At 43.5% G+C, this 25507-nt stretch overlaps 7 protein-coding genes across 7 annotated transcripts; all 7 read left to right on the top strand.

Annotated features, from left to right (window-relative positions):
- The first annotated feature begins 328 nt into the window (after window positions 1-328).
- LOC133487087 (ribosyldihydronicotinamide dehydrogenase [quinone]-like) lies at window positions 329-2272 on the top strand. The gene is made up of 6 exons (XM_061793102.1): window positions 329-465; window positions 575-754; window positions 933-1063; window positions 1144-1257; window positions 1769-1870; window positions 1939-2272. The coding sequence occupies exons 1-6, from the start codon at window positions 462-464 to the stop codon at window positions 2233-2235; spliced, it is 828 nt and encodes a 275-aa protein (XP_061649086.1). The 5' UTR covers window positions 329-461; the 3' UTR covers window positions 2236-2272.
- Window positions 2273-3621: 1349 nt separating this feature from the next.
- Window positions 3622-6057, top strand: LOC133487178 (ribosyldihydronicotinamide dehydrogenase [quinone]-like). The gene is made up of 6 exons (XM_061793347.1): window positions 3622-3697; window positions 3807-3986; window positions 4670-4800; window positions 4881-4994; window positions 5553-5654; window positions 5723-6057. The coding sequence occupies exons 1-6, from the start codon at window positions 3694-3696 to the stop codon at window positions 6017-6019; spliced, it is 828 nt and encodes a 275-aa protein (XP_061649331.1). The 5' UTR covers window positions 3622-3693; the 3' UTR covers window positions 6020-6057.
- Window positions 6058-7111: 1054 nt separating this feature from the next.
- Window positions 7112-9793, top strand: LOC133487169 (ribosyldihydronicotinamide dehydrogenase [quinone]-like). The gene is made up of 6 exons (XM_061793283.1): window positions 7112-7218; window positions 7537-7716; window positions 8403-8533; window positions 8614-8727; window positions 9289-9390; window positions 9459-9793. Exons 1-6 carry the CDS (start codon window positions 7215-7217, stop codon window positions 9753-9755), a joined length of 828 nt encoding a protein of 275 aa, XP_061649267.1. The 5' UTR covers window positions 7112-7214; the 3' UTR covers window positions 9756-9793.
- A 1072-nt stretch (window positions 9794-10865) lies between these two features.
- LOC133486688 (ribosyldihydronicotinamide dehydrogenase [quinone]-like) lies at window positions 10866-13421 on the top strand. Its single transcript, XM_061792235.1, has 6 exons — window positions 10866-10950; window positions 11178-11357; window positions 12103-12233; window positions 12314-12427; window positions 12921-13022; window positions 13088-13421. The coding sequence occupies exons 1-6, from the start codon at window positions 10947-10949 to the stop codon at window positions 13382-13384; spliced, it is 828 nt and encodes a 275-aa protein (XP_061648219.1). The 5' UTR covers window positions 10866-10946; the 3' UTR covers window positions 13385-13421.
- A 1564-nt stretch (window positions 13422-14985) lies between these two features.
- On the top strand, window positions 14986-17545 carry LOC133487182 (ribosyldihydronicotinamide dehydrogenase [quinone]-like). The gene is made up of 6 exons (XM_061793365.1): window positions 14986-15123; window positions 15233-15412; window positions 16095-16225; window positions 16306-16419; window positions 16944-17045; window positions 17114-17545. The coding sequence occupies exons 1-6, from the start codon at window positions 15120-15122 to the stop codon at window positions 17408-17410; spliced, it is 828 nt and encodes a 275-aa protein (XP_061649349.1). The 5' UTR covers window positions 14986-15119; the 3' UTR covers window positions 17411-17545.
- A 996-nt stretch (window positions 17546-18541) lies between these two features.
- On the top strand, window positions 18542-20676 carry LOC133486689 (ribosyldihydronicotinamide dehydrogenase [quinone]-like). The gene is made up of 6 exons (XM_061792236.1): window positions 18542-18700; window positions 18810-18989; window positions 19350-19480; window positions 19561-19674; window positions 20173-20274; window positions 20343-20676. Exons 1-6 carry the CDS (start codon window positions 18697-18699, stop codon window positions 20637-20639), a joined length of 828 nt encoding a protein of 275 aa, XP_061648220.1. The 5' UTR covers window positions 18542-18696; the 3' UTR covers window positions 20640-20676.
- Window positions 20677-21738: 1062 nt separating this feature from the next.
- Window positions 21739-24140, top strand: LOC133486706 (ribosyldihydronicotinamide dehydrogenase [quinone]-like). Its single transcript, XM_061792260.1, has 6 exons — window positions 21739-21838; window positions 22074-22253; window positions 22768-22898; window positions 22979-23092; window positions 23637-23738; window positions 23807-24140. Exons 1-6 carry the CDS (start codon window positions 21835-21837, stop codon window positions 24101-24103), a joined length of 828 nt encoding a protein of 275 aa, XP_061648244.1. The 5' UTR covers window positions 21739-21834; the 3' UTR covers window positions 24104-24140.
- The last annotated feature ends 1367 nt before the right edge of the window (window positions 24141-25507 follow it).

Raw genomic sequence — 25507 nt, 5'->3', positions numbered from 1 at the left:
TAAAACAATTCTGGAAGAAAGAGTGGGCCAAAATATCTCCACAGAGATGTGCAAGACTTTGCCAGTTACAGAAAACTCTTGATTTCAGTTGTTGCTTTTACACACATGGCCAAGTAATTTTGAATCGTTTTTTCCCCCCTTTAATAAATAAAATTACCATTTTATGTTTAGCTGGGTTATTTTTGTCTGATATTCAATTTTTTTTTGGATGATCTTAAACATGAAGATTGGGAAACTATGCGCAAGATCAAGTCAATATCTATCTATCTATGGAATGTATATCGTTCTTTCTGTCAATCTAACTATCTGGGTGTCATCTGATTGGCAGATGGTGTTAATTGCTGATTGCCAGCACCTGAGAACCAATTAGTCATCCGGTATAAAAGCCCTTCACAGCTTGTGTCGGTCACCTCAGCAGTTCTTCACTCTCACTGTGTCCGCTGCAGCAGCTAACTTTGGAAATGGGTACGGTTGGGTCCTTTTGAGTGTTTGTTTGCTTTTCATGATCTCAGTGACAAGCTACAATCATTTGCTTGTGGTGTTAATTGTTTTCTTGCTCTCTTTTTAAATCTAGCTTTGGCAGAAAAGAAGGCGCTGATTGTGTATGCCCACCAGAGCCCCGGCTCTTTCAACGCTGCTGCCAAAGACATTGCTGTGGATGTTCTCACCGCTACGGGCTGCACGGTGACCGTGTCCGACCTCTATGCTATGAAGTTTAAAGCCACCGCTACAGCTGAGGACATCATTACTGAGGGTAAGGAAAGCTGTCTGTTCTAGTTTAGGTGGTGTTTTTATCTAAACCAAAAACTGTTTATGGAAACCAACCACTTCATCTTAACACTTGTGTGCAGAGTGGACTTGAAATCATTTTTAAAACAAATCTCTGCCAAAAGTGACTTCCACCTAATATGTAGTCTCCAACTTGTCCTCAGGTGAAGTCAAGCAGGCTGAGCACTTCCATTATGCCAAGGAGACCAAAGCAGCGTGGGAGGAAGGAAAACTGTCCGCCGACATCACTGACCAGCAACGTAAACTCTCAGAGGCTGATCTCATCATCTTCCAGGTAGTCTGGCAAAGGGTTTTAAGGTTCCTAATCAAGCGGTGCCCGTTTGTGTCACTGAGCACAAGTGCAATGGTTTTCAGTTCCCCATGTACTGGTTCAGTCTGCCCGCCATCCTGAAGGGCTGGATCGACCGGGTGCTCGTGCCTGGCTATGCGCACTCCAAAGAGAAGCGGTACAGTCGGGGCATCTTCAAGGTGAGGTGTTTCAACTGGATTCATTGAGTAACGTGTCTTTGTCTTGTGAGCTGCTTGTTAAATGTCTGCCATTTGAAATTTGGCCCAACTGTTGTCTCAGGCAAATTTTAAATGCTACCATCGGTTTCTGCCTGGGTGAAGAGCTACAGTTTTTCCTCAGAACCAGTTTTCAAAGCCAAGCAGCGCTGCAGTGTTGTTGGCTACACAGATTGAAGTTTGCTTCGGCTAACTGGCACTGCCCCAAAACTCCTACCAATGTACTAAGTGACAATTCATAGCTATTTAGTAACTCTGACTGGTTAAAATGTATGATTTGTACTTTATCTGACAGCCATGTTTCTTACATGATTCATTCAACTTAAAACTGTAGTCTCATTGCACATGCTGCACTAGTGTGGGGTTTGTTAGACTGGAAAGCTGTCCCACCCAAAAATATTTAAACGAGGTTGTTAAATGGTATTTGTTTGGCTTACAGCTGCAGACTGATTCTTAACCTCTTCTCCTCCTCCAGGACAAGAGAGCTGTGCTGTCTTTCACTACTGGCTCTCAGGAGTCCATGTTCAGTGCTAATGGCATCAATGGTGACATGAATGTAACACTCTGGCCAATTCAGGTATTTTGTGCTTAATATTGCCAGTCTTGCTCGATGACCGCAAATGTTGAACATTTACATTCCAACAGAATGGCATCCTGCACTACTGTGGCTTCCAAGTTCTGGCACCTCAAATCTTCTGGGCTCCATCCCACGTGCCCCAGGAGGCCCGGGCCGCCATGCTCCAGGCCTGGCGCAGCCGCCTTAACGGTCTCTTGGAAGAGGCCCCGCTGTGTTTCACACCCATGGACTGCTTTGACGGAGAGGGCTTCCAGCTGAAGCCAGAGGTCCAGGAGAAGCACGCCGGCAAGAAGTTTGGGCTCACTGTGGGCACCCACATGGGACTGGCTGTACCACCTGACAACCAGATGAAGGCTGGCGTCTAAAGTTTATCAACTTGATTAATAAAAAGCCTCAACCAGACTTGACATTTTGTATTGATTTCATAAATTGAATATATTTGCGCCTACTAATCTACTGTGTAGGAAAAATGTAAACTTGGCCTGGTGGAATAAAAGATGCTACAAATGTTTTGGAAGAATTTATTGAATCAATTGGCTTCAAAATTGGCAACTTCTCCCTTGCCTTTTGAAGACTTGGGCTGAATATGCTGGTGTATTTTAATAGTTTGAGAGCCATTTGTTTTGGATTATACTTGGTGTAAGAAGGTTGAGGAACTTCATTCCATTGCATTTACCCTCATTAGGGCTGACAGTGAACTGAAGCATATTGCAACCGACTTTGTGCAAGCAGTGGGGTGTGGTTGCTAGGAGCACTTGACAACTCTTGGGACTACAATATGTTCTCAGTGGCTGCTGACCTGAGCGTTACAATATTGGGTTGAGATGCAGAGACACTGGAAGTCTGTAAAAAGCATCTGAATTTTGCTGTCCTTTTCATAGTTGTGCAAAACAAGTACTGGGAAAATTGAACAGTTGGCTGTATGCATTCAAAAGTATAGCGGTCAGATTTGGTTACAGTGCCTTTTAGGTTCATTCTAACATTTCACCCGAAAGCCCCAACTTTTGGGAGTGGTGATAAATGTATGCATTGGTAGAAAAGTAATAGCCATTCAGAGGCCTAAGGAAGTAATTTGGGTTAGTAGAATCATTATTGGACTTGGCTCAAGACTCAAAAGTAGTGCTTTCTTCCTTAGATTCAATTTAAAAACACAATGGACTCGCTTGGTACAATTCATTGTTGAATGCCTGTTGATTTGATCTGGTCATCATTTAGAGCTGTTTTTTTTTTTTTCCAAAATAGGAAATGTTCTTTCCCAGTGTCAAATGGTTGCCAACTAACTGTGCAGGCTAGGGATTAAGTAGCATTTGCCAAAACAATAAAGGTAATCTGTATAATAAAATAGTGCAATTACTCTGAGTTTAACCTTTAGATCAAAGATGGGCAACTGTGCGACCCATGAGCACACTTGGAGTTGCCCCTCAACTAATTTTAGGGGGAAATATTTTATTTTTTAAATTTTAACCACGGTAGAGGAAATGTGGCCAGTTCCCAAAGTTGAAGTGCACCCTAGATTAATTTTACGGTAAAAATAAATAAAATATATATATATTTAAATTTTAAAAATGTGGTAGAGGAAACTGTGAGAATTTGAGAAGGCAGCCAATATTTATCTGTCTATCTACCTATCTATGGAATGTATATCGTTCTTTCTGTCAAGCTTACTATCTGGGTGTCATCTGATTGGCAGATGGTGTTAATTGCTGATTGCCAGCACCTGAGAACCAATTAGTCACCCGGTATAAAAACCCTTCACAGCTTATGTTGGTCACCTCAGCAGCTCTTCACCCTCACTGTGTCCGCTGCAGCAGCTGACTTTGGAAATGGGTGCGGCCGATTCCTTTTGTGTGTTTGATTCTGTTTCATGATCTCAGTGATGAGCTACAATGATTTGCTTATGGTGTGAATTGTTTTCTTGCTGTCTTTTTAAATCTAGCTTTGGCAGAAAAGAAGGCGCTGCTTGTGTATGCCCACCAGAGCCCCGGCTCTTTCAACGCTGCTGCCAAAGACATTGCTGTGGATGTTCTCACCGCTACGGGCTGCACGGTGACCGTGTCCGACCTCTATGCTATGAAGTTTAAAGCCACCGCTACAGCTGAGGACATCATTACTGAGGGTGATTCAAGTTGTCTGTTCTCGTTTAGGTGGTGATTTTATCGGAACTAAAATGTGTTGCCAAAAACCAACCACTTCATCTTAACACTTGTGTGCAGAGTGGACTTTTTTAAATACAATTTTCTGCAAACGTGACCTTATGCAATCAGACCAAATTTACCAGACTGCAGGACAATGCAAAGCCAGCCAATCTTTTAGCTTGTGTGGTAAATTTTAAATTTTTATTTTTTTTCTTCTCCCCCCTAAGTTGGTTGGACTGCAGGACAGTTTCCCACTTCTAACATTGTTAAACTCAAGAAAATAACAAACTGAAGTAACAAGGTACCCATCTAGCAGATGTACTGATACAGTATGGTGGAATTCATCTGCCACCTCTAACTTTAAAGAGAAAATGGCAGGTGCACCCACTAGCTTGTTTTTCTTACACAAAACTATGGGCTGGTTGCATGAGTGCTTTTGAATGTTAAAATTGAATTTTGTAACATTTCAAAGTGTTAATTTCCTTTTATACACTCGTTAGAATCTGAATGAATTCCCCCCACCATAAGGCAATGAAGGGGGGCATATTCAAGGGTTACACTTGTTGCAATCTGTAATAAATGTAATCATTGTTTGACTAAACGGCCATCTGGTGAGGCACTCTCCCCATTCGCCCCTAATATGTAGTCTCCAACTTGTCCTAAGGTGAGGTCAAGCAGGCTGAGCACTTCCATTATGCCAAGGAGACCAAAGCGGCGTGGGAGGAAGGAAAACTGTCCGCCGACATCACTGACCAGCAACGAAAACTCTCAGAGGCCGATCTCATCATCTTCCAGGTAGTCTGGCAAAGGGCTTTAAGGTTACTCATCAAACTGTGCCCATTTGAGTCACTGAGCACAAGTGCAATGGTTTTCAGTTCCCCATGTACTGGTTCAGTCTGCCTGCCATCCTGAAGGGCTGGATCGACCGGGTGCTCGTGCCTGGCTATGCGCACTCCAAAGAGAAGCGGTACAGTCGGGGCATCTTCAAGGTGAGGTGTTTCAACTGGATTCATTGAGTAAAGTGTCTTTGTCCTGTGAGCTGCTTGTTAAATGTCTGGCATTTGAAATTTGGCCCAACTGTTGTCTGAGTCCAATTTTAAATGCTACCCTCAGTTTCAGCCTGGGTGAAGAGCTGCAGTTTTTCCTCAGAACGAGTTTTCAAAGCCAAGCAGAGCTGCAGTGTTGGCTACACAGACTGAAGTTTGCTTTGGCTAACTGGCACTGCCCCAAAACTCCTACCAATGTGCTAAGTGACAGTTCATAGCTATTTAGTGACTCCAACTCAAGGAATCTGACTGGTTGAAATGTATGATTTGTACATTATCTGACAGCAATGTTTCTCACATGATTCATGGCAACTTGACAGTAGTCTCATTTGCACATGTTGCACTAGTGTGGGATTTGTTAGACAGGAAAGGTGCCCCATGCAAAAAATATTTCAGGCTTGTGTAAAATATTAAAATGGGGTTGTGTAGAGGTGGTAAATGGTATATTATCTGTTTGGCTCACAGCAGCAGACTGATTCTTAACCTGTTCTCCTCCTCCAGGACAAGAGAGCTGTGCTGTCTTTCACTACTGGCTCTCAGGAGTCCATGTTCAGTGCTAATGGCATCAATGGTGACATGAATGTAACACTCTGGCCAATTCAGGTATTTTGCGCTTAATATTGCCAGGCTTGCTCAATGACCGCAAATGCTGAACATTTACATTTCAACAGAATGGCATCCTGCACTACTGTGGCTTCCAAGTTCTGGCACCTCAAATCTTCTGGGCTCCATCCCACGTGCCCCAGGAGGCCCGCGCCACCATGCTCCAGGCCTGGCGCAGCCGCCTTGAGGGTCTCTTGGAAGAGGCCCCGCTGTGTTTCACACCCATGGACTGCTTTGACGGAGAGGGCTTCCAGCTGAAGCCAGAGGTCCAGGAGAAGCACGCCGGCAAGAAGTTTGGGCTCACTGTGGGCACCCACATGGGACTGGCTGTACCACCTGACAACCAGATGAGGGCTGGCGTCTGAAGTTTATCAACCTGATTTAATAAAAAGCCTCAACCAGACTTGACATTTTGTATTGATTTCATAAATTGAATATATTTGCGCCTACTAATCTACTGTGTGGGGAAAAATGTAAGCTTGGCCTGGTGCAATAAAAGATGCTACCGATTAAATGTTTTGGAAGAATTTATTGAATCAGGTGGCTTCAAACTTGACTGAAATGTCTGCCTTGCCTTTGAACACTTGGGCTGAATATGCTTGTGTATTTTAATAGTTTGAGAGCCATTTGTTTTAGATATTTGGTGTAAGAAGTTTGAGGAACTTGATTCTATTGCATTTGTCCTCATGAGGGCTGCCAGTGAACAGAGTGTTACAATATCAGGTTGAGATACTGGAAGTCAAAAAAAGCATGAATTTTGCTGTTCTGGTCCATTTATCGTTGTGCAAAAAGCATATTGGGAAAATTTAACAGTTGGATGTATGTTGGATGATTTTTTATTCCAAAAATACAAAATGTTCCTTTCTAGTGACAAATGATTGCCAACTGTGCAGGCAAGGGATTAAGTAGCATTTGGCCATATAATGGTAATCTGTATAAAATAATGAAATTACTTTGAGTTTAACCTTAAAATAAGGGATGGGCAATGGGGTGACCCGTGAGCACACTTGGAGTTGCCCCTCAACTAATTTTAGGGGGAAATGTTTTTTTATTTTTAAAATTTTAAACATAGAGGAAACGTGGCCCCTAGATTAATTACGGCAAAAAATGTTTTTTTAATTTAAAAAATGTGGTAGAGGAAACAGAATTTGAGAAGGGTCCAATATTTATCTATCTATGGAATGCATCAGAATCATCTTTATTTGCCAAGTATGTCCAAAAAACACACAAGGAATTTGCCTCCAGTAGTTGGAGCCGCTCTAGTACGACAACAGTCAATTTACAGAACACTTTGGAGACAGAAAGACATTGACAAAAAAAAAAACAGTCACTGAGCAGTAAAGGGTTGCTAGTTATCTGGTAATGCCGGTACATATCGTTCTTTCTGTCAATCTTACTATCTGGGTGTCATCTGATTGGCAGATGGTGTTAATTGCTGATTGCCAGCACCTGAGAACCAATTAGTCATCCGGTATAAAAACCCTTCAACGCTTGTATTGGTCACCTCAGCAGCACTTCACTCTCACTGTGTGCGCGTGCGTGGCAGCAGCTGATTTGGAAATGGGTATGGTTGGTTTTGCCTTGCCTGCTTCCGTCCTTCCGTCCTTCCGTCCTTCCTTCCTTCCTTCCTTGCTTGCCTGCTTCCTTCCTTCCTTGCTTGCCTGCCTGCTTCCTTGCTTGCCTGCCTGCCTGCTTCCTTGCTTGCCTGCCTGCCTGCTTCCTTGCCTGCCTGCCTGCTTCCTTGCCTGCCTGCCTGCTTCCTTGCCTGCCTGCCTGCTGCCTTGCCTGCCTGCCTGCTTCCTTCCTTGTCATGATCTCATCGACAAGCTACAATGATTTGCTTATGGTGATAATTGTTTTCTTGCTGTCTTTTTAAATCTAGCTTTGGCAGAAAAGAAGGCGCTGCTTGTGTATGCCCACCAGAGCCCCGGCTCTTTCAACGCTGCTGCCAAAGACATTGCTGTGGATGTTCTCACCGCTACGGGCTGCACGGTGACCGTGTCCGACCTCTATGCTATGAAGTTTAAAGCCACCGCTACAGCTGAGGACATCATTACTGAGGGTGATTCAAGTTGTCTGTTCTCGTTTAGGTGGTGATTTTATCGGAACTAAAATTTGTTGCCAAAAACCAACCACTTCATCTTAACACTTGTGTGCAGAGTGGACTTTTTTAAATAAAATTTTCTGCAAACGTGACCTTATGCAATCAGACCAAATTTACCAGACTGCAGGACAATGCAAAGCCAGCCAATCTTTTAGCTTGTGTGGTAAATTTTAAATGTTTATTTTTTTTTCTTCTCCCCCCTAAGTTGGTTGGACTGCAGGACAGTTTCCCACTTCTAACATTGTTAAACTCAAGAAAATGACAAACTGAAGTAACAAGGTACCCATCTAGCAGATGTACTGATACAGTATGGTGGAATTCATCTGCCACCTCTAACTTTAAAGAGAAAATGGCAGGTGCACCCACTAGCTTGTTTTTCTTACACAAAACTATGGGCTGGTTGCATGAGAGTGCTTTTGAATGTTAAAATTGAATTTTGTAACATTTCAAAGTGTTAATTTCCTTTTATACACTGGGTAGAATCTGAATGAATTCCCCCCACCATAAGGCAATGAAGGGGGGCATATTCAAGAGTTACACTTGTTGCAATCTGTAATAAATGTAATCACTGTTTGACTAAACGGCCATCTGGTGAGGCACTCTCCCCATTCGCCCCTAATATGTAGTCTCCAACTTGTCCTAAGGTGAGGTCAAGCAGGCTGAGCACTTCCATTATGCCAAGGAGACCAAAGCGGCGTGGGAGGAAGGAAAACTGTCCGCCGACATCACTGACCAGCAACGGAAACTCTCAGAAGCCGATCTCATCATCTTCCAGGTAGTCTGGCAAAGGGTTTTAAGGTTACTCGTCAAACTGTGCCCATTTGAGTCACTGAGCACAAGTGCAATGGTTTTCAGTTCCCCATGTACTGGTTCAGTCTGCCTGCCATCCTGAAGGGCTGGATCGACCGGGTGCTCGTGCCTGGCTATGCGCACTCCAAAGAGAAGCGGTACAGTCGGGGCATCTTCAAGGTGAGGTGTTTCAACTGGATTCATTGAGTAAAGTGTCTTTGTCCTGTGAGCTGCTTGTTAAATGTCTGGCATTTGAAATTTGGTCCAACTGTTGTCTGAGTCCAATTTTAAATGCTACCCTCAGTTTCAGCCTGGGTGAAGAGCTGCAGTTTTTCCTCAGAAAGAGAGTTCAAAGCCAAGCGGAGCTGCAGTGTTGGCTATACAGACTGAAGTTTGCTTTGGCTAACTGGCACTGCCCCAAAACTCCTACCAATGTGCTAAGTGACAGTTCATAGCTATTTAGTGACTCCAACTCAAGGAATCTGACTGGTTGAAATGTATGATTTGTACATTATCTGACAGCAATGTTTCTCACATGATTCATGGCAACTTGACAGTAGTCTCATTTGCACATGTTGCACTAGTGTGGGATTTGTTAGACAGGAAAGGTGCCCCATGCAAAAAATATTTCAGGCTTGTGTAAAATATTAAAACGGGGTTGTGTAGAGGTGGTAAATGGTATATTATCTGTTTGGCTCACAGCAGCAGACTGATTCTTAACCTGTTCTCCTCCTCCTCCAGGACAAGAGAGCTGTGCTGTCTTTCACTACTGGCTCTCAGGAGTCCATGTTCAGTGCTAATGGCATCAATGGTGACATGAATGTAACACTCTGGCCAATTCAGGTATTTTGCGCTTAATATTGCCAGGCTTGCTCAATGACTGCAAATGCTGAACATTTACATTTCAACAGAATGGCATCCTGCACTACTGTGGCTTCCAAGTTCTGGCACCTCAAATCTTCTGGGCTCCATCCCACGTGCCCCAGGAGGCCCGCGCTGCCATGCTCCAGGCCTGGCGCAGCCGCCTTGAGGGTCTCTTGGAAGAGGCCCCGCTGTGTTTCACACCCATGGACTGCTTTGACGGAGAGGGCTTCCAGCTGAAGCCAGAGGTCCAGGAGAAGCACGCCGGCAAGAAGTTTGGGCTCACTGTGGGCACCCACATGGGACTGGCTGTACCACCTGACAACCAGATGAGGGCTGGCGTCTGAAGTTTATCAACCTGATTTAATAAAAAGCCTCAACCAGACTTGACATTTTGTATTGATTTCATAAATTGAATATATTTGCGCCTACTAATCTACTGTGTGGGGAAAAATGTAAGCTTGGCCTGGTGCAATAAAAGATGCTACCGATTAAATGTTTTGGAAGAATTTATTGAATCAGGTGGCTTCAAACTTGACTGAAACGTCTGCCTTGCCTTTGAACACTCGGGCTGAATATGCTTGTGTATTTTAATAGTTTGAGAGCCATTTGTTTTAGATATTTGGTGTAAGAAGTTTGAGGAACTTGATTCTATTGCATTTGTCCTCATGAGGGCTGCCAGTGAACAGAGTGTTACAATATCAGGTTGAGATACTGGAAGTCAAAAAAAGCATGAATTTTGCTGTTCTGGTCCATTTATCGTTGTGCAAAAAGCATATTGGGAAAATTTAACAGTTGGATGTATGTTGGATGATTTTTTATTCCAAAAATACAAAATGTTCCTTTCCAGTGTCAAATGATTGCCAACTGTGCAGGCAAGGGATTAAGTAGCATTTGGCCATATAATGGTAATCTGTATAAAATAATGAAATTACTTTGAGTTTAACCTTAAAATAAGGGATGGGCAATGGGGTGACCCGTGAGCACACTTGGAGTTGCCCCTCAACTAATTTTAGGGGGAAATGTTTTTTTATTTTTAAAATTTTAAACAGAGGAAACGTGGCCCCTAGATTAATTACGGCAAAAAATGTTTTTTTAATTTAAAAAATGTGGTAGAGGAAACAGAATTTGAGAAGGGTCCAATATTTATCTATCTATGGAATGCATCAGAATCATCTTTATTTGCCAAGTATGTCCAAAAAACACAAGGAATTTGCCTCCGGTAGTTGGAGCCGCTCTAGTACGACAACAGTCACTTTACAGAACACTTTGGAGACAGAAAGACATTGACAAAAAAAAAAACAGTCACTGAGCAGTAAAGGGTTGCTAGTTATCTGGTAATGCCGGTACATATCGTTCTTTCTGTCAATCTTACTATCTGGGTGTCATCTGATTGGCAGATGGTGTTAATTGCTGATTGCCAGCACCTGAGAACCAATTAGTCACCCGGTATAAAAACCCTTCAACGCTTGTATTGGTCACCTCAGCAGCACTTCACTCTCACTGTGTGCGCGTGCGTGGCAGCAGCTGATTTGGAAATGGGTATGGTTGGTTTTGCCTTGCCTGCTTCCTTGCTTCCCTGCCTGCCTGCCTGCCTGCTTCCTTGCCTGCCTTGCCTGCTTCCTTCCTTGCCTGCCTGCCTGCTTCCTTGCCTGCCTGCCTGCTTCCTTGCCTGCCTGCCTGCTTCCTTCCTTGTCATGATCTCATCGACAAGCTACAATGATTTGCTTATGGTGATAATTGTTTTCTTGCTGTCTTTTTAAATCTAGCTTTGGCAGAAAAGAAGGCGCTGATTGTGTATGCCCACCAGAGCCCCGGCTCTTTCAACGCTGCTGCCAAAGACATTGCTGTGGATGTTCTCACCGCTACGGGCTGCACGGTGACCGTGTCCGACCTCTATGCTATGAAGTTTAAAGCCACCGCTACTGCTGAGGACATCGTTACTGAGGGTAAGGAAAGCTGTCTGTTCTAGTTAAGGTGGTGCTTTTATCTAAACCAAAAACTGTTTATGGACACCAATCACTTAATCTTAACACTTGTGTGCAGTGTGGACTTGAAATCAAGGTTTTTGTTTATTTTATTTGTATTTTATTTTTTTAGAAAGAAAATTTCTGCCAAAGTGACCTTATGCAACCAGACCAAATTTACCAGACTGCAGGACAATGCAAAGCCAGCCAATCTTTTAGCTTGTGTGGTAATTTAGATTAATTTAAAAAAAAAAAAAAAAAAGAAAAAAAATTCTCTCCATATCCCCCCCCCCCAAGGTGGTTGGACTGCAGGACAGTTTCACACTTCTAACATTGTTAAACTCAAGACAATGCCAAACTGAAGTGACAAGGTACCCATCTAGCAGATGTACTGATACAGTATGGTGGAATTCATAACTTTAAAAAAAACATGCCAGTTGTACCCACTAGCATGTTTTGGTTACACAAAACTATGGGCTGGCTGCACAAGAGTGCTTTTGAATGTTAAAATTGAATTTGTAATATTGCAAAGTGTTCATTTCCTTTTATACACGGGTTAGAATATGAATGAATTCTCCCCCCCCCCAAAAGGCAATGAAGGGGGGCATATTCAGGGGTTGCACTTGCTGCAATCTGTAATAAATTAAACCACTATTGGGGTAAACTGCCACCTGGTGAGGCACTCTCTCCAGTCGCCCCTAATATGTAGTCTCCAACTTGTCCTCAGGTGAGGTCAAGCAGGCTGAGCACTTCCATTATGCCAAGGAGACTAAAGCGGCGTGGGAGGAAGGAAAACTGTCCGCCGACATCACTGACCAGCAACGGAAACTCTCAGAGGCCGATCTTGTCATCTTCCAGGTAGTCTGGCAAAGGGTTTTATGGTTACTCATCAAACGGTGCCCATTTGAGTCTCTAAGCACGAGTGCAATGGTTTTCAGTTCCCCATGTACTGGTTCAGTCTGCCCGCCATCCTGAAGGGCTGGATCGACCGGGTGCTCGTGCCTGGCTATGCGCACTCCAAAGAGAAGCGGTACAGTCGGGGCATCTTCAAGGTGAGGTGTTTCAACTGGATTCATTGAGTAAAGGGACTTTGTCTTTTGAGCTGCTTGTTAAATGTCTGCCATTTGAAATTTGGCCAAACTGTTGTCTCAGGCCAAAGTAAATCCTGCCCTCAGTTTCTGCCTCAGAACCAGTTTGCAGAGCTGCAGTGTTGTTGGCTACACAGATTGAAGTTTGCTTCGGCTAACTGGCACTGCCCCAAAACTCCTACCAATGTACTAAGTGACAGTTCATAGCTATTTAGTTACTCCAACTAAATTAGTCCGACTGGTTAAAATGTATGATTTGTACTTTATCTGACAGCCATGTTTCGTACATGATTCATTCAACTTAAAAAGTTGTATTTGCACTAGTGTGGGATTTGTTAGACAGGAAAGGTGCCCCACCCTAAAATATTAAAACAGGGTTGTGAAGAGGTGGTAAATGGTATATTATCTGTTTGGCTCACAGCAGCAGACTGATTCTTAACCTGTTCTCCTCCTCCAGGACAAGAGAGCTGTGCTGTCTTTCACTACTGGCTCTCAGGAGTCCATGTTCAGTGCTAATGGCATCAATGGTGACATGAATGTAACACTCTGGCCAATTCAGGTATTTTGCGCATATTGCCAGTCTTGCTCAATGACTGCAAATGCTGAACATTTACATTTCAACAGAATGGCATCCTGCACTACTGTGGCTTCCAAGTTCTGGCACCTCAAATCTTCTGGGCTCCATCCCACGTGCCCCAGGAGGCCCGGGCCGCCATGCTCCAGGCCTGGCGCAGCCGACTTGAGGGTCTCTTGGAAGAGGCCCCGCTGTGTTTCACACCCATGGACTGCTTTGACGGAGAGGGCTTCCAGCTGAAGCCAGAGGTCCAGGAGAAGCACGCCGGCAAGAAGTTTGGGCTCACTGTGGGCACCCACATGGGACTGGCTGTACCACCTGACAACCAGATGAAGGCTGGCGTCTAAAGTTTATCAACTTGATTAATAAAAAGCCTCAACCAGACTTGACATTTTGTATTGATTTCATAAAGTGAATATATTTGCGCCTACTAATCTACTGTGTAGGAAAAATTTAAGCTTGGCCTGGTGCAATAAAAGATGTTACCGATTAAATGTTTTGGAAGACTTTATTGACTTAAGTGGCTTAAAACTTGACTGAAACTTCTGCCTTTCCTTTGAACACTTTGGCTGAATATGCTAGTGTATTTTAATTGAGAGCTGTTTGTTTTCGATTATACTTGTTGTAAGAAGTTTGAGGAACTTTATTCGATTGCATTTGTCCTCATTAGGGCTGCCAGTGAACTGAGTTACAATATCAGGTTGAGACTCAGACACTGGAAGTCCAAAAAAAATGCATGAATTTTGCTGTTCAGGTACTATTATAGTTGTGCAAAACAAGTACCTGGAAAATTGAACATTTGGATGGATGCATCCAAAAGGATTGCGGTCAGATTTGGTTATAGTGCCTTTTCGGTTCATTGTAAAATTTCACCCGAAAGCACCATTTTCCTGCCTTTTGGGAGTAGTGAGAAATCTATGCATTGGAGGTAAAGTAATAGCCGTTCAGAGGCCGAGGGAAGTAATTTGGGTTAGTGGAATCATTTGTGGACTCAAGACTCAAAGTAGAAGAGGTTTCTTCCTTGAATACAATTAAAATACACAATGGACTTGCTTGGTACAATTCATTCTTGAATGCCTGTTGATTTGATCTGGTCATCATTTAGAGCTGTTTTTTTTTTTTTTTTTCCAAAATAGGAAATGTTCTTTTCCAGAGTCAAATGGTTGCCAACTAACTGTGCAGGCAATGAATTAAGAAGCATTTGGCAAAACAATAAAGGTAATCTGTATAATAAAATAGCGTTAGTGTCTGAGTTTAACCTTTATATCAGAGAGGGGCAACTTTGCGACCCGTGAGCATACTTGGAATGACCCCTCAACTAATTTTAGGGGGAAATATTTTATTTTTAAAATTTTAACCACGGTAGAGGAAATGTGGCCAGTTCCAAAATTTGTAGTGCACCCTAGATTATCCATCCATCCATCCATTTTCTGAGCCGCTTCTCCTCACTAGGGTCGCGGGCGTGCTGGAGCCTATCCCAGCTGTCATCGGGCAGGAGGCGGGGTACACCCTGAACTGGTTGCCAGCCAATCGCAGGGCACAGAGAAACAAACAACCATTCGCACTCACAGTCATGCCTACGGGCAATTTAGAGTCTCCAATTAATGCATGTTTTTGGGATGTGGGAGGAAACCGGAGTGCCCGGAGAAAACCCACGCAGCCACGGGGAGAACATGCAAACTCCACACAGGCGGGGCCGGGGATTGAACCCGGGTCCTCAGAACTGTGAGGCTGACGCTCTAACACCCTAGATTAATTTTACAGTAAAAAAATAATAATATATATTTATATATATATGTATATATTGTTAAATTTTAAAAATGTGGTAGAGGAAACTGTGAGAATTTGAGAAGGCAGCCAATATTTATCTATCTGTCTATCTACCTATCTATGGAATGTATATCGTTCTTTCTGTCAAGCTTACTATCTGGGTGTCATCTGATTGGCAGATGGTGTTAATTGCTGATTGCCAGCACCTGAGAACCAATTAGTCACCCGGTATAAAAACCCTTCACAGCTTATGTTGGTCACCTCAGCAGCTCTTCATCCTCACTGTGTCCGCTGCAGCAGCTGACTTTGGAAATGGGTACGGCCGATTCCTTTTGAGTGTTTGGTTCTGTTTCATGATCTCAGTGACAAGCTACAATAATTTGCTTATGGTGTGAATTGTTTTCTTGATGTCTTTTTAAATCTAGCTTTGGCAGATAAGAAGGCGCTGATTGTGTATGCCCACCAGAGCCCCGGCTCTTTCAACGCTGCTGCCAAAGACATTGCTGTGGATGTTCTCACCGCTACGGGCTGCACGGTGACCGTGTCCGACCTCTATGCTATGAAGTTTAAAGCCACCGCTACAGCTGAGGACATCATTACTGAGGGTGATTCAAGTTGTCTGTTCTAGTTTAGGTGGTGCTTTTATCTGAACTAAAAATTCTTGCCAAAAACCAACCACTTCATCTTAACACGTGTGCAGAGTGGACTTGAAATCAAGATTTTTTTTTTCTTCATAAAATTTCTGCAAAAGTGACCTTATGCAACCAACAATGCAAAGCCAGCTAACCTTTTAGCTTGTGTGGTAAATTTATAATTTTTTTTCTCTTCTCTGCACCCCCCCCCAAAATTGGTTGGACTGCAGGACAGTTTCCCACTTCTAACATTGTTAAACTCAAGAAAATGACAAACTAAAGTAACAAGGTACCCATCTAGCAGATGTACTGATACAGACTGGTGGAATTCATCTGCCACCTCTAACTTTAAAGAGAAAATGGCAGGTGCACCCACTAGCTTGTTTTTCTTACACAAAACTATGGGCTGGTTGCATGAGTGCTTTTGAATGTTAAAATTGACTGTAATATTGCAAAGTGTTAATTTCCTTTTTATGAATTCCCCCCCCCCCCCCCCCCCCCCCCCCCAAAAGGCAATGAAGGGGGGCATATTCAAGGGTTACACTTGTTGCAACCACCAATCTGTATTAAATGAAATCACTATTTGAGTAAATGGCCACCTGGTGAGGCACTCTCTCCAGTCGACCCTAATATGTAGTCTCCAACTTGTTCTCAGGTCAAGTCAAGCAGGCTGAGCACTTCCATTATGCCAAGGAGACCAAAGCGGCGTGGGAGGAAGGAAAACTCTCTGCTGACATCACCGAGGAGCAACGGAAACTCTCAGAAGCCGATCTCATCATCTTCCAGGTAGTCTGGCAAAGGGTTTTAAGGTTACTCCTCAAACTGTTCCCATTTGAGTCACTGAGCACAAGTGCAATGGTTTTCAGTTCCCCATGTACTGGTTCAGTCTGCCCGCCATCCTGAAGGGCTGGATCGACCGGGTGCTCGTGCCTGGCTATGCGCACTCCAAAGAGAAGCGGTACAGTCGGGGCATCTTCAAGGTGAGGTGTTTAAACTGGATTCATTGAGTAACGTGACTTTGTCTTGTGAGCTGCTTGTTAAATGTCTGCCATTTGAAATTTGGCCCAACTGTTGTCTCAGGCAAATTTAAATGCTACCCTCTGTTTCTGCCTGGGTGAAGAGCTGCAGTTTTTCCTCAGAACCAGTTTTCAAAGCCAAGCAGAGCTGCAGTGTTGTTGGCTACACCCATTGAAGTTTGCTTCTAACTGGCACTGCCCCAAAACTCCTACCAATGTGCTCAGTGCCAATTTCCTAGCTATTTAGTGAATCCGACTGGTTAAAATGTATAATTTGTACTTTATCTGACAGCCATGTTTCGCACATGATTCATTCAACTTAAAACTGTAGTCTCATTTGCACACGCTGCACTAGTGTGGGATTTGTTAGACAGGAAAGGTGCCCCACCCAAAAATATTTAAACAGGGTTGTGTAGAGGTGGTAAATGGTATATTATCTGTTTGGCTCACAGCAGCAGACTGATTCTTAACCTGTTCTCCTCCTCCAGGACAAGAGAGCTGTGCTGTCTTTCACTACTGGCTCTCAGGAGTCCATGTTCAGTGCTAATGGCATCAATGGTGACATGAATGTAACACTCTGGCCAATTCAGGTATTTTGCGCTTAATATTGCCAGTCTTGCTCAATGACCACAAATGCTCAACATTTACATTTTAACAGAATGGCATGCTGCACTACTGTGGCTTCCAAGTTCTGGCACCTCAAATCTTCTGGGCTCCATCCCACATGCCCCAGGAGGCCCGCGCTGCCATGCTCCAGGCCTGGCGCAGCCGCCTTAACGGTCTCTTGGAAGAGGCCCCGCTGTGTTTCACACCCATGGACTGCTTTGACGGAGAGGGCTTCCAGCTGAAGCCAGAGGTCCAGGAGAAGCACGCCGGCAAGAAGTTTGGGCTCACTGTGGGCACCCACATGGGACTGGCTGTACCACCTGACAACCAGATGAAGGCTGGCGTCTAAAGTTTATCAACTTGATTAATAAAAAGCCTCAACCAGACTTGACTTTCTATTTCATAAATTGAATATATTGGAGTCTAATCTGTGTGGGCATAATGGAATCTTGGCCTGGTGCAATAAAAGATGTTATTGATTTAGTGTTTTGAAAGAATTTATTGAATCAAGTGGCTTCAAAGTTGACTGAAACTTCTGCCTTGCCTTTGAACACTTGGGCTGAATATTTTGGGCTGGTGTATTTTAATAGTTTGAGAGCTGTTTGTTTTGGGTGCTACTTGGTGCAAGAAGTTTGAGGAACTTCGTTCTATTGCGTTTGTTCTCATGAGGGCTGCCAGTGAAATGAGTGTTACAATATTAGGTTGAGATGCAGAGACACTGGAAGTCCAAAAAAGCATCTAAATTTTGCAGTTCAGGTCCTTTTCATCGTAGTGGGAAAATTGAACAGTTGGATATATTCATTCAAAAGTATAGAGGTCCATCCACTTTCTCAGCCTTTTAGGTTCATCCTAAAATTTCACCTAAAAACCCTATTTTCCTACCTTTTGGGAGTAGTGGGAAATCTATGTATTGGAAGTAAAGTAATAGCCATTCAGAGGCCTAGGGAAAGTATTTTGGGTTAGTGGAATCATTTGTGGACTTGGCTCAACTCAAAATAGAAGTGGTTTCTTTCTTGGATACAATTAAAATATACAATGGACTTGCTACAATTCATTGTTGAATGTCTGTTGGTTTGACCTGGTCATTTATTTATCAAAAATAGGAAATGTTCCTTTCCAGTGTCAAATGGTTGCCAACTAACTGTGCAGGCAAGGGATTAAGTAGAATTTGGCCATACAATAAAGGTAATCTGTATCATAAAATGAAATTACTCTGAGTTTAACCTTAAAATAAGAGATGGGCAACGGTGTGACCCATGAGCACACATGGAGTTGCCCCTCAACTAATTTTAGGATGAAATATTTTTTTAATTTTTTTATTTTTTAAACGGCAGAGAAAACGTGGCCAGTTCCCAAATTTGTAGTGGCCCCTAGATTAATTTTACGGCAAAAAAATATTTTTAAAATTTAAAAAATGTCGTAGAGGAAACTGAGAATTTGAGAAGCGAGCCAATATTTATCTATGGAATGTATATTGTTCCTTCTGTCAATCTGATTGGCAGATGGTGTTAATTGTTGATTGCCAGCACCTGAGAACCAATTATTCATCCGGTATAAAAACCCTTCACAGCTTGTGTTGGTCACCTCAGCAGCTCTTCACTTTCACTGTGTCTGCTGCAGCAGCTAACTTTGGAAATGGGTACGGTTGGGTCCTTTTGAGTGTTTGTTTGATTTTCATGATGTCAGTGACAAGCTACAATTATTTGTCTATGGTGTTCATTGTTTTCTTGCTGTCTTTTTAACTCAAGCTTTGGCAGAAAAGAAGGCGCTGATTGTGTATGCCCACCAGAGCCCCGGCTCTTTCAACGCTGCTGCCAAAGACATTGCTGTGGATGTTCTCACCGCTACGGGCTGCACGGTGACCGTGTCCGACCTCTACGCTATGAAGTTTAAAGCCACCGCTACAGCTGAGGACATCATTACTGAGGGTAATTCAAGTTGTCTGTTCTAGTTTAGGTGGTGCTTTTATCTGAACTAAAAATTGTTACCTTATGCAACCAGACCAAAGTTTCCAGAATGCAGCACAATGCAAAGTTGGCCAATGTTTTAGTTTGTCAAACTGAAGTGACAAAGTACCCATTTAGCAGCTGTACTGTACCGCATAGTGGAATTCATCTGCCACCTCTCACTTTAAGGAGAAAATGCCAGGTGTAACCACTAGCATGTTTTGGGTACTTGTTGCATTCACCAATCTGTATGAAATATAAAATCACTATTGGGGTAAGCGACCACCTGGTGAGGTGCACTCTCCATTCGCCCCTAATCTCTAGTCTCCAACTTGTCCTCAGGTGAGGTTAAGCAGGCTGAGCACTTCCATTATGCCAAGGAGACCAAAGCGGCGTGGGAGGAAGGAAAACTCTCTGCTGACATCACCGAGGAGCAACGTAAACTCTCAGAGGCCGATCTCCTCATCTTCCAGGTAGTCTGGCAAAGGGCTTTAAGGTTCCTCATTAAATGGTGCCCATTTGAGTCTCTAAGCACGAGTGCTATGGTTTTCAGTTCCCCATGTACTGGTTCAGTCTGCCCGCCATCCTGAAGGGCTGGGTCGACCGGGTGCTCGTGCCTGGCTATGCGCACTCCAAAGAGAAGCGGTACAGTCGGGGCATCTTCAAGGTGAGGTGTTTAAACTGGATTCATTGAGTAAAGTGACTTTGTCTTGTGAGCTGCCATTTGAAATTTGGCCCAACTGTTGTCTCAGGCAAATTTAAATGCTACCCTCAGTTTCAGCCTGGGTGAAGAGCTGCAGTTTTTCCTCAGAACCAGTTTTCAAAGCCAAGCAGACCTGCAGTGTTGTTGGCTTCACCGGTTGAAGTTTGCTTCTGCTAACTGGCAATGCCCCAAAACCCTTACCAGTCCATAGCTATTTTGTGATTCCAACTAAATCGGCCTGGTTAAAATGTATGATTTGTACGTTATCTGACAGCCATGTTTCTTACATGATTCATTCAACTTAAAACTGTAGTCTCATTGCACATGCTGCACTAGTGTGGGGTTTGTTAGACTGGAAAGCTGTCCCACCCAAAAATATTTAAACGGGGTTGTCGAGGTGTTAAATGGTATTTGTTTGGCTCACAGCTGCAGACTGATTCTTAACCTGTTCTCCTCCTCCAGGACAAGAGAGCTGTGCTGTCTTTCACTACTGGCTCTCAGGAGTCCATGTTCAGTGCTAATGGCATCAATGGTGACATGAATGTAACACTCTGGCCAATTCAGGTATTTTGTGCTTAATATTGCCAGTCTTGCTCGATGACTGCAAATGTTGAACATTTACATTTCAACAGAATGGCATCCTGCACTACTGTGGCTTCCAAGTTCTGGCACCTCAAATCTTCTGGGCTCCATCCCACGTGCCCCAGGAGGCCCGCGCCGCCATGCTCCAGGCCTGGCGCAGCCGCCTTAACGGTCTCTTGGAAGAGGCCCCGCTGTGTTTCACACCCATGGACTGCTTTGACGGAGAGGGCTTCCAGCTGAAGCCAGAGGTCCAGGAGAAGCACGCCGGCAAGAAGTTTGGGCTCACTGTGGGCACCCACATGGGACTGGCTGTACCACCTGACAACCAGATGAGGGCTGGCGTCTGAAGTTTATCAACCTGATTAATAAAAAGCCTCAACCAGACTTGACATTTTGTATTGATTTCATAAATTGAATATATTGGAGCCTACTAATTTACTGTGTGGGCAAAATGTAAGCTTGGCCTGGTGCAATAAAAGATATACTACCGATTAAACTGTTTGGAAGAATTTATTGAATCAAGTGGCTTCAAACTTGACTGAAACTTCTGCCTTGCCTTTGAACACTTGGGCTGAATATGCTTGTGTATTTTAATAGTTTGAGAGCCATTTGTTTTAGATACTTGGTGTAAGAAGTTTGAGGAACTTCATTCTCTTGCATTTATCCACATTAGGGCTGCTAGTGAACTGAGTGCTACAACATTAGATTGAGATGCAGAGATATCTGCATAAAAATCTATATTATACTGCAAATCTTAAAAAAGAATCTGAATTTTGCTGTTCAGTTCCTTTTAACAGTTGTGCAAAATGAGTACCTGGAAAATTTAAGTTGGATATATGCTTTCAAAAGTATAGAGGTCAGATTTGGTTATAGTGCCTTTTAGGTTCATCCTAAAATTTCACCCGAAAGTGCCATTTTCCTACCTTTTGGGAGTAGTGAGAAATATATGCAATTTAGGTTAGAATCATTTGTGGACTTGGCTCAAGACTCAAAGTAGTGCTTTCTTCCTTGGATACAATTAAAATATACAATGGACACTCTTCAATTCATTGTTGAATGCCTGTTGGTTTGATCTGTTTTTTTTTTTTTTTTTTTCTAAAATAGGAAATGTTCTTTTCCAGTGTCAAATGGTTCCCAACTAAATGTGCAGGCAAGGGATTAAGTAGAATTTGGCAAAACAAAGGTAATCTGTATAATAAAATAGGGTTTAACCTTAAATCAGGGATGGGCAACTGTGTGACCGGTGAGCACACTTGGAATGACCCCTCAACTAATTTTAGTGGGAAATGTTTTATTTTTTTTAAATGAGTAAGATGAAACAGAATTTGAGAAGGTTGCCAATATTTATCTATCTATGGAATGTACATCTTTCTGTCAATCTTACTATCTGGGTGTCATCTGATTGGCAGATGGTGTTAATTGCTGATTGCCAGCACCTGAGAACCAATTAGTCACCCGGTATAAAAACCCTTCACAGGTTGTGTTGGTCACCTCAGCAGCTCTTCACTCTCACTGTGTCTGCTGTAGCAGCTGACTTTGGAAATGGGTACGGTTGGGGTTGGGGTTGGGGTTGGGGTTGGGGTTGGGGTTGGGGTTGGGGTTGGGGTTGGGGTTGGGGTTGGGGTTGGGGTTGGGGTTGGGGTTGGGGTTGGGGTTGGGGTTGGGGTTGGGGTTGGGGTTGGGGTTGGGGTTGGGGTCTGTTGCTTTCCATGATCTCATTGACAATCTACAATGATTTGCTTATGGTGTTAATTGTTTTCTTGCTCTCTTTTTAAATCTAGCTTTGGCAGAAAAGAAGGCGCTGATTGTGTATGCCCACCAGAGCCCCGGCTCTTTCAACGCTGCTGCCAAAGACATTGCTGTGGATGTTCTCACCGCTACGGGCTGCACGGTGACCGTGTCCGACCTCTACGCTATGAAGTTTAAAGCCACCGCTACAGCTGAGTACATCATTACTAAGGGTGATTCAAGTTGTCTGTTCTAGTTTAGGTGGTGCTTTTATCTGAACTAAAAATTGTTACCTTATGCAACCAGAGCAAAGTTTCCAGACTGCAGCACAATGCAAAGTTAGCCAATCTTTTAGTTTGTCAAACTGAAGTGACAAGGTACCCATTTAGCAGCTGTACTGTACCGCATAGTGGAATTCATCTGCCACCTCTCACTTTAAGGAGAAAATGCCAGGTGTAACCACTAGCATGTTTTGGTTACACAAAACTATGGGCTGACTGCACAAAAGTGCTTTTGAATGTTAAAATTGAATTTGTAATATTGCCAAGTTAATTTCCTTTTTACAACGGTTAGAATGTGAATAAATCCCACCCCACCATAAGGCAATGAAGGGGGCAATACTCAAGGGTTATACTTGTTGCAATCGTCAATCTGTATGAAATATAAAATCACTATTTGGGTAAGCTGCCACCTGGTGAGGCACTCTCCCCATTCAGCCCTAATATGTAGTCTCCAACTTGTCCCCAGGTGAGGTTAAGCAGGCTGAGCACTTCCATTATGCCAAGGAGACCAAAGCGGCGTGGGAGGAAGGAAAACTGTCTGCCGACATCACTGACCAGCAACGTAAACTCTCAGAGGCCGATCTCATCATCTTCCAGGTAGTCTGGCAAAGGGTTTTAAGGTTCCTAAACAAGCGGTGCCCGTTTGTGTCACTGAGCACAAGTGAAATGGTTTTCAGTTCCCCATGTACTGGTTCAGTCTGCCCGCCATCCTGAAGGGCTGGATCGACCGGGTGCTCGTGCCTGGCTATGCGCACTCCAAAGAGAAGCGGTACAGTCGGGGCATCTTCAAGGTGAGGTGTTTAAACTGGATTCATTGAGTAAAGTGTCTTTGTCTTGTGAGCTGCTTGTTAAATGTCTGCCATTTGAAATTTGGCCCAACTGTTGTCTCAGGCTAATTTAAATGCTACACTCAGTTTCTGCCCAGGTGCTGCAGTTTTTTCTCAGAACCAGTTTTCAAAACTAAGCAGAGCTGCAGTGTTGTTGGCTAGATGGATTGAAATTTGCTTCTGATAACTGGCACTGCCCAAAATGCCTACAATGTGCTAGCTATGGGGGAGGGGGGGGATTGCAAAGTTCATGGCTATTATTTTAGTGATGCCAACTTAAGGAATCAGACTTTGATTATAATGTATGATTGTACTTTATCTGGCAGTCATTCATGGCAACTTAAAACTGTCGTCTCATTTGCACACTCTCCACTAATGGGAATTTGTTAGACAGGAATGCTTCCCCACCCAAAAAGATTTTTAAACTGGGTTGTGTAACTTCTGGTAAATGGTATAGCTGTTTGGCTCGCAGCTGCAGCCTGATTCTTAACCTGTTCTCCTCCTCCAGGACAAGAGAGCTCTGCTGTCTTTCACTACTGGCTCTCAGGAGTCCATGTTCAGTGCTAATGGCATCAATGGTGACATGAATGTAACACTCTGGCCAATTCAGGTATATTGCGCTTAATATTGCCGGTCTTGCTCAATGACTGCAAATGCTGAACATTTACATTTTAACAGAATGGCATCCTGCACTACTGTGGCTTCCAAGTTCTGGCACCTCAAATCTTCTGGGCTCCATCCCACGTGCCCCAGGAGGCCCGGGCCGCCATGCTCCAGGCCTGGCGCAGCCGCCTTAACGGTCTCTTGGAAGAGGCCCCGCTGTGTTTCACACCCATGGACTGCTTTGACGGAGAGGGCTTCCAGCTGAAGCCAGAGGTCCAGGAGAAGCACGCCGGCAAGAAGTTTGGGCTCACTGTGGGCACCCACATGGGACTGGCTGTACCACCTGACAACCAGATGAGGGCTGGTGTCTAAAGTTTATCAACTTGATTAATAAAAAGCCTCAACCAGACTTGACTTTGTATTTCATAAATTTAATATATTGGTGCCTACTAATCTGTGTGGCCAAAATGTAAGATTGGCCTGGTGCAATAAAATATATGCTACAGATAAAGTTTTGGAAGAATTTATTGAATAGGGTGGCTCCAAACTTGACAACTTCTGCCTTGCCTTTGAACACTTGGTCTTAGTATGCTGGTGTATTTTGATAGTTTGAGCCATTTGTTTTAGGTGATACTTGGTGCAATAAGTTTGAGGAACTTCGTTCTGTAGCCTTTGTCTTCATTAGGGCTGCCTGTGAACTAAAGTGTATTAAAAAAAATAATAATTTCAGAAAACAAAAGATGAAACACTTTTACAAAAAATTACAATCACAGACACCTGGAAAGGGAGGGGCCCATTTCACAGACATTCTTGGAAATCTCACAGCCTTTCTCTGCAAGACCCGCCCCGCTTCAACATGATTGGCTCCTGCATCGCCGGAAGGGAAGGCTTCGCAGATGGAACAAGATGTGCATCCAAATAGTGATTGTATATACAGATGCCCTGAACAGCGAGCCGGTATCGGTGTTTGATGCTGTGTATACAATATCTTGTACTTGATCACGTTTCTTAAACCATAAAAAGATTAAGAGCTAAGGAAGATCAGGTTGCCAAAGAGAAAGGATGCTGGTTCGAATTAAAGGGAACGTGTGGATATTCGTACCGAGCGAGGGCTCTACCTTTCATACGTTCTGGTCACAAGCTATGCTTTTTCAGCGACAGGCACATTATACATTATGAATATAGTTTAGCATTGATGTTAGACAATATTTGATGCTTTACGTACTATTTATATGGCTTGAGGCAAGGCAACTCAGCGGCACGGATCGCAAACCCAAACTGGGAAAAATTTAACAGTTGGCCATGCATTCGAAATTATAGAGGTCAGATTTGGTTAGAGTGCCTTTTAGGGTCATCCTAAAATTTCACCCGAAAGCACCATTTTCCTACCTTTTGGGAGTAGTGAGAAATATATGCAATTTGGGTTAGAAACATTTGTGGACTTGGCTCAAGACTCAAAAGTAGTGCTTTCTTCCTTAGATTCAATTAAAATACACAATGGACTCACTTGGCACAATTCATTCTTGAATGCCTGTTGATTTGATCTGGTCATCATTTCGAGCTGTTTTTTCCCAAAACGGGAAATGTTCTTTTCCAGTGTCAAATGGTTGCCACCAAACTAACTGTGCAGGCAAGGGATTAAGTAGCATTTGGCAATACAATAAAGGTAATCTGTATAATAAAATGAATCGTGAAATTACTGAGTTTAACCTTTAGATCAGAGACGGGCAACTGTGCGACCCGTGAGCACACTTGGAGTGGCCCCTCAACTAATTT

The sequence above is a fragment of the Phyllopteryx taeniolatus genome, chromosome 12, assembly GCF_024500385.1.
Source record: "Phyllopteryx taeniolatus isolate TA_2022b chromosome 12, UOR_Ptae_1.2, whole genome shotgun sequence".
NCBI classification, from domain to species: Eukaryota; Metazoa; Chordata; class Actinopteri; order Syngnathiformes; family Syngnathidae; genus Phyllopteryx; species Phyllopteryx taeniolatus.
Note: the sequence above shows the minus strand (reverse complement) of the source record. Positions and strands in the feature narration are given on the sequence as shown.

What these genes read in the sequence shown, in the direction of transcription:
- LOC133487178 (XM_061793347.1), top strand. An exon ending in TGAGGACATCATTACTGAGG is followed by an intron (nt 3,987 to 4,669) that starts GTGATTCAAGTT and finishes ACTTGTCCTAAG; the next exon opens with GTGAGGTCAAGCAGGCTGAG. An exon ending in TAACACTCTGGCCAATTCAG is followed by an intron (nt 5,655 to 5,722) that starts GTATTTTGCGCT and finishes ACATTTCAACAG; the next exon opens with AATGGCATCCTGCACTACTG.
- LOC133487169 (XM_061793283.1), top strand. An exon ending in TGAGGACATCATTACTGAGG is followed by an intron (nt 7,717 to 8,402) that starts GTGATTCAAGTT and finishes ACTTGTCCTAAG; the next exon opens with GTGAGGTCAAGCAGGCTGAG. An exon ending in ACAGTCGGGGCATCTTCAAG is followed by an intron (nt 8,728 to 9,288) that starts GTGAGGTGTTTC and finishes CTCCTCCTCCAG; the next exon opens with GACAAGAGAGCTGTGCTGTC.
- LOC133487182 (XM_061793365.1), top strand. An exon ending in TGAGGACATCATTACTGAGG is followed by an intron (nt 15,413 to 16,094) that starts GTGATTCAAGTT and finishes ACTTGTTCTCAG; the next exon opens with GTCAAGTCAAGCAGGCTGAG. An exon ending in CCGATCTCATCATCTTCCAG is followed by an intron (nt 16,226 to 16,305) that starts GTAGTCTGGCAA and finishes AATGGTTTTCAG; the next exon opens with TTCCCCATGTACTGGTTCAG.
- LOC133486689 (XM_061792236.1), top strand. An exon ending in ACAGTCGGGGCATCTTCAAG is followed by an intron (nt 19,675 to 20,172) that starts GTGAGGTGTTTA and finishes CTCCTCCTCCAG; the next exon opens with GACAAGAGAGCTGTGCTGTC. An exon ending in TAACACTCTGGCCAATTCAG is followed by an intron (nt 20,275 to 20,342) that starts GTATTTTGTGCT and finishes ACATTTCAACAG; the next exon opens with AATGGCATCCTGCACTACTG.
- LOC133487087 (XM_061793102.1), top strand. An exon ending in CTGATCTCATCATCTTCCAG is followed by an intron (nt 1,064 to 1,143) that starts GTAGTCTGGCAA and finishes AATGGTTTTCAG; the next exon opens with TTCCCCATGTACTGGTTCAG. An exon ending in TAACACTCTGGCCAATTCAG is followed by an intron (nt 1,871 to 1,938) that starts GTATTTTGTGCT and finishes ACATTCCAACAG; the next exon opens with AATGGCATCCTGCACTACTG.
- LOC133486688 (XM_061792235.1), top strand. An exon ending in TGAGGACATCGTTACTGAGG is followed by an intron (nt 11,358 to 12,102) that starts GTAAGGAAAGCT and finishes ACTTGTCCTCAG; the next exon opens with GTGAGGTCAAGCAGGCTGAG. An exon ending in TAACACTCTGGCCAATTCAG is followed by an intron (nt 13,023 to 13,087) that starts GTATTTTGCGCA and finishes ACATTTCAACAG; the next exon opens with AATGGCATCCTGCACTACTG.
- LOC133486706 (XM_061792260.1), top strand. An exon ending in ACAGTCGGGGCATCTTCAAG is followed by an intron (nt 23,093 to 23,636) that starts GTGAGGTGTTTA and finishes CTCCTCCTCCAG; the next exon opens with GACAAGAGAGCTCTGCTGTC. An exon ending in TAACACTCTGGCCAATTCAG is followed by an intron (nt 23,739 to 23,806) that starts GTATATTGCGCT and finishes ACATTTTAACAG; the next exon opens with AATGGCATCCTGCACTACTG.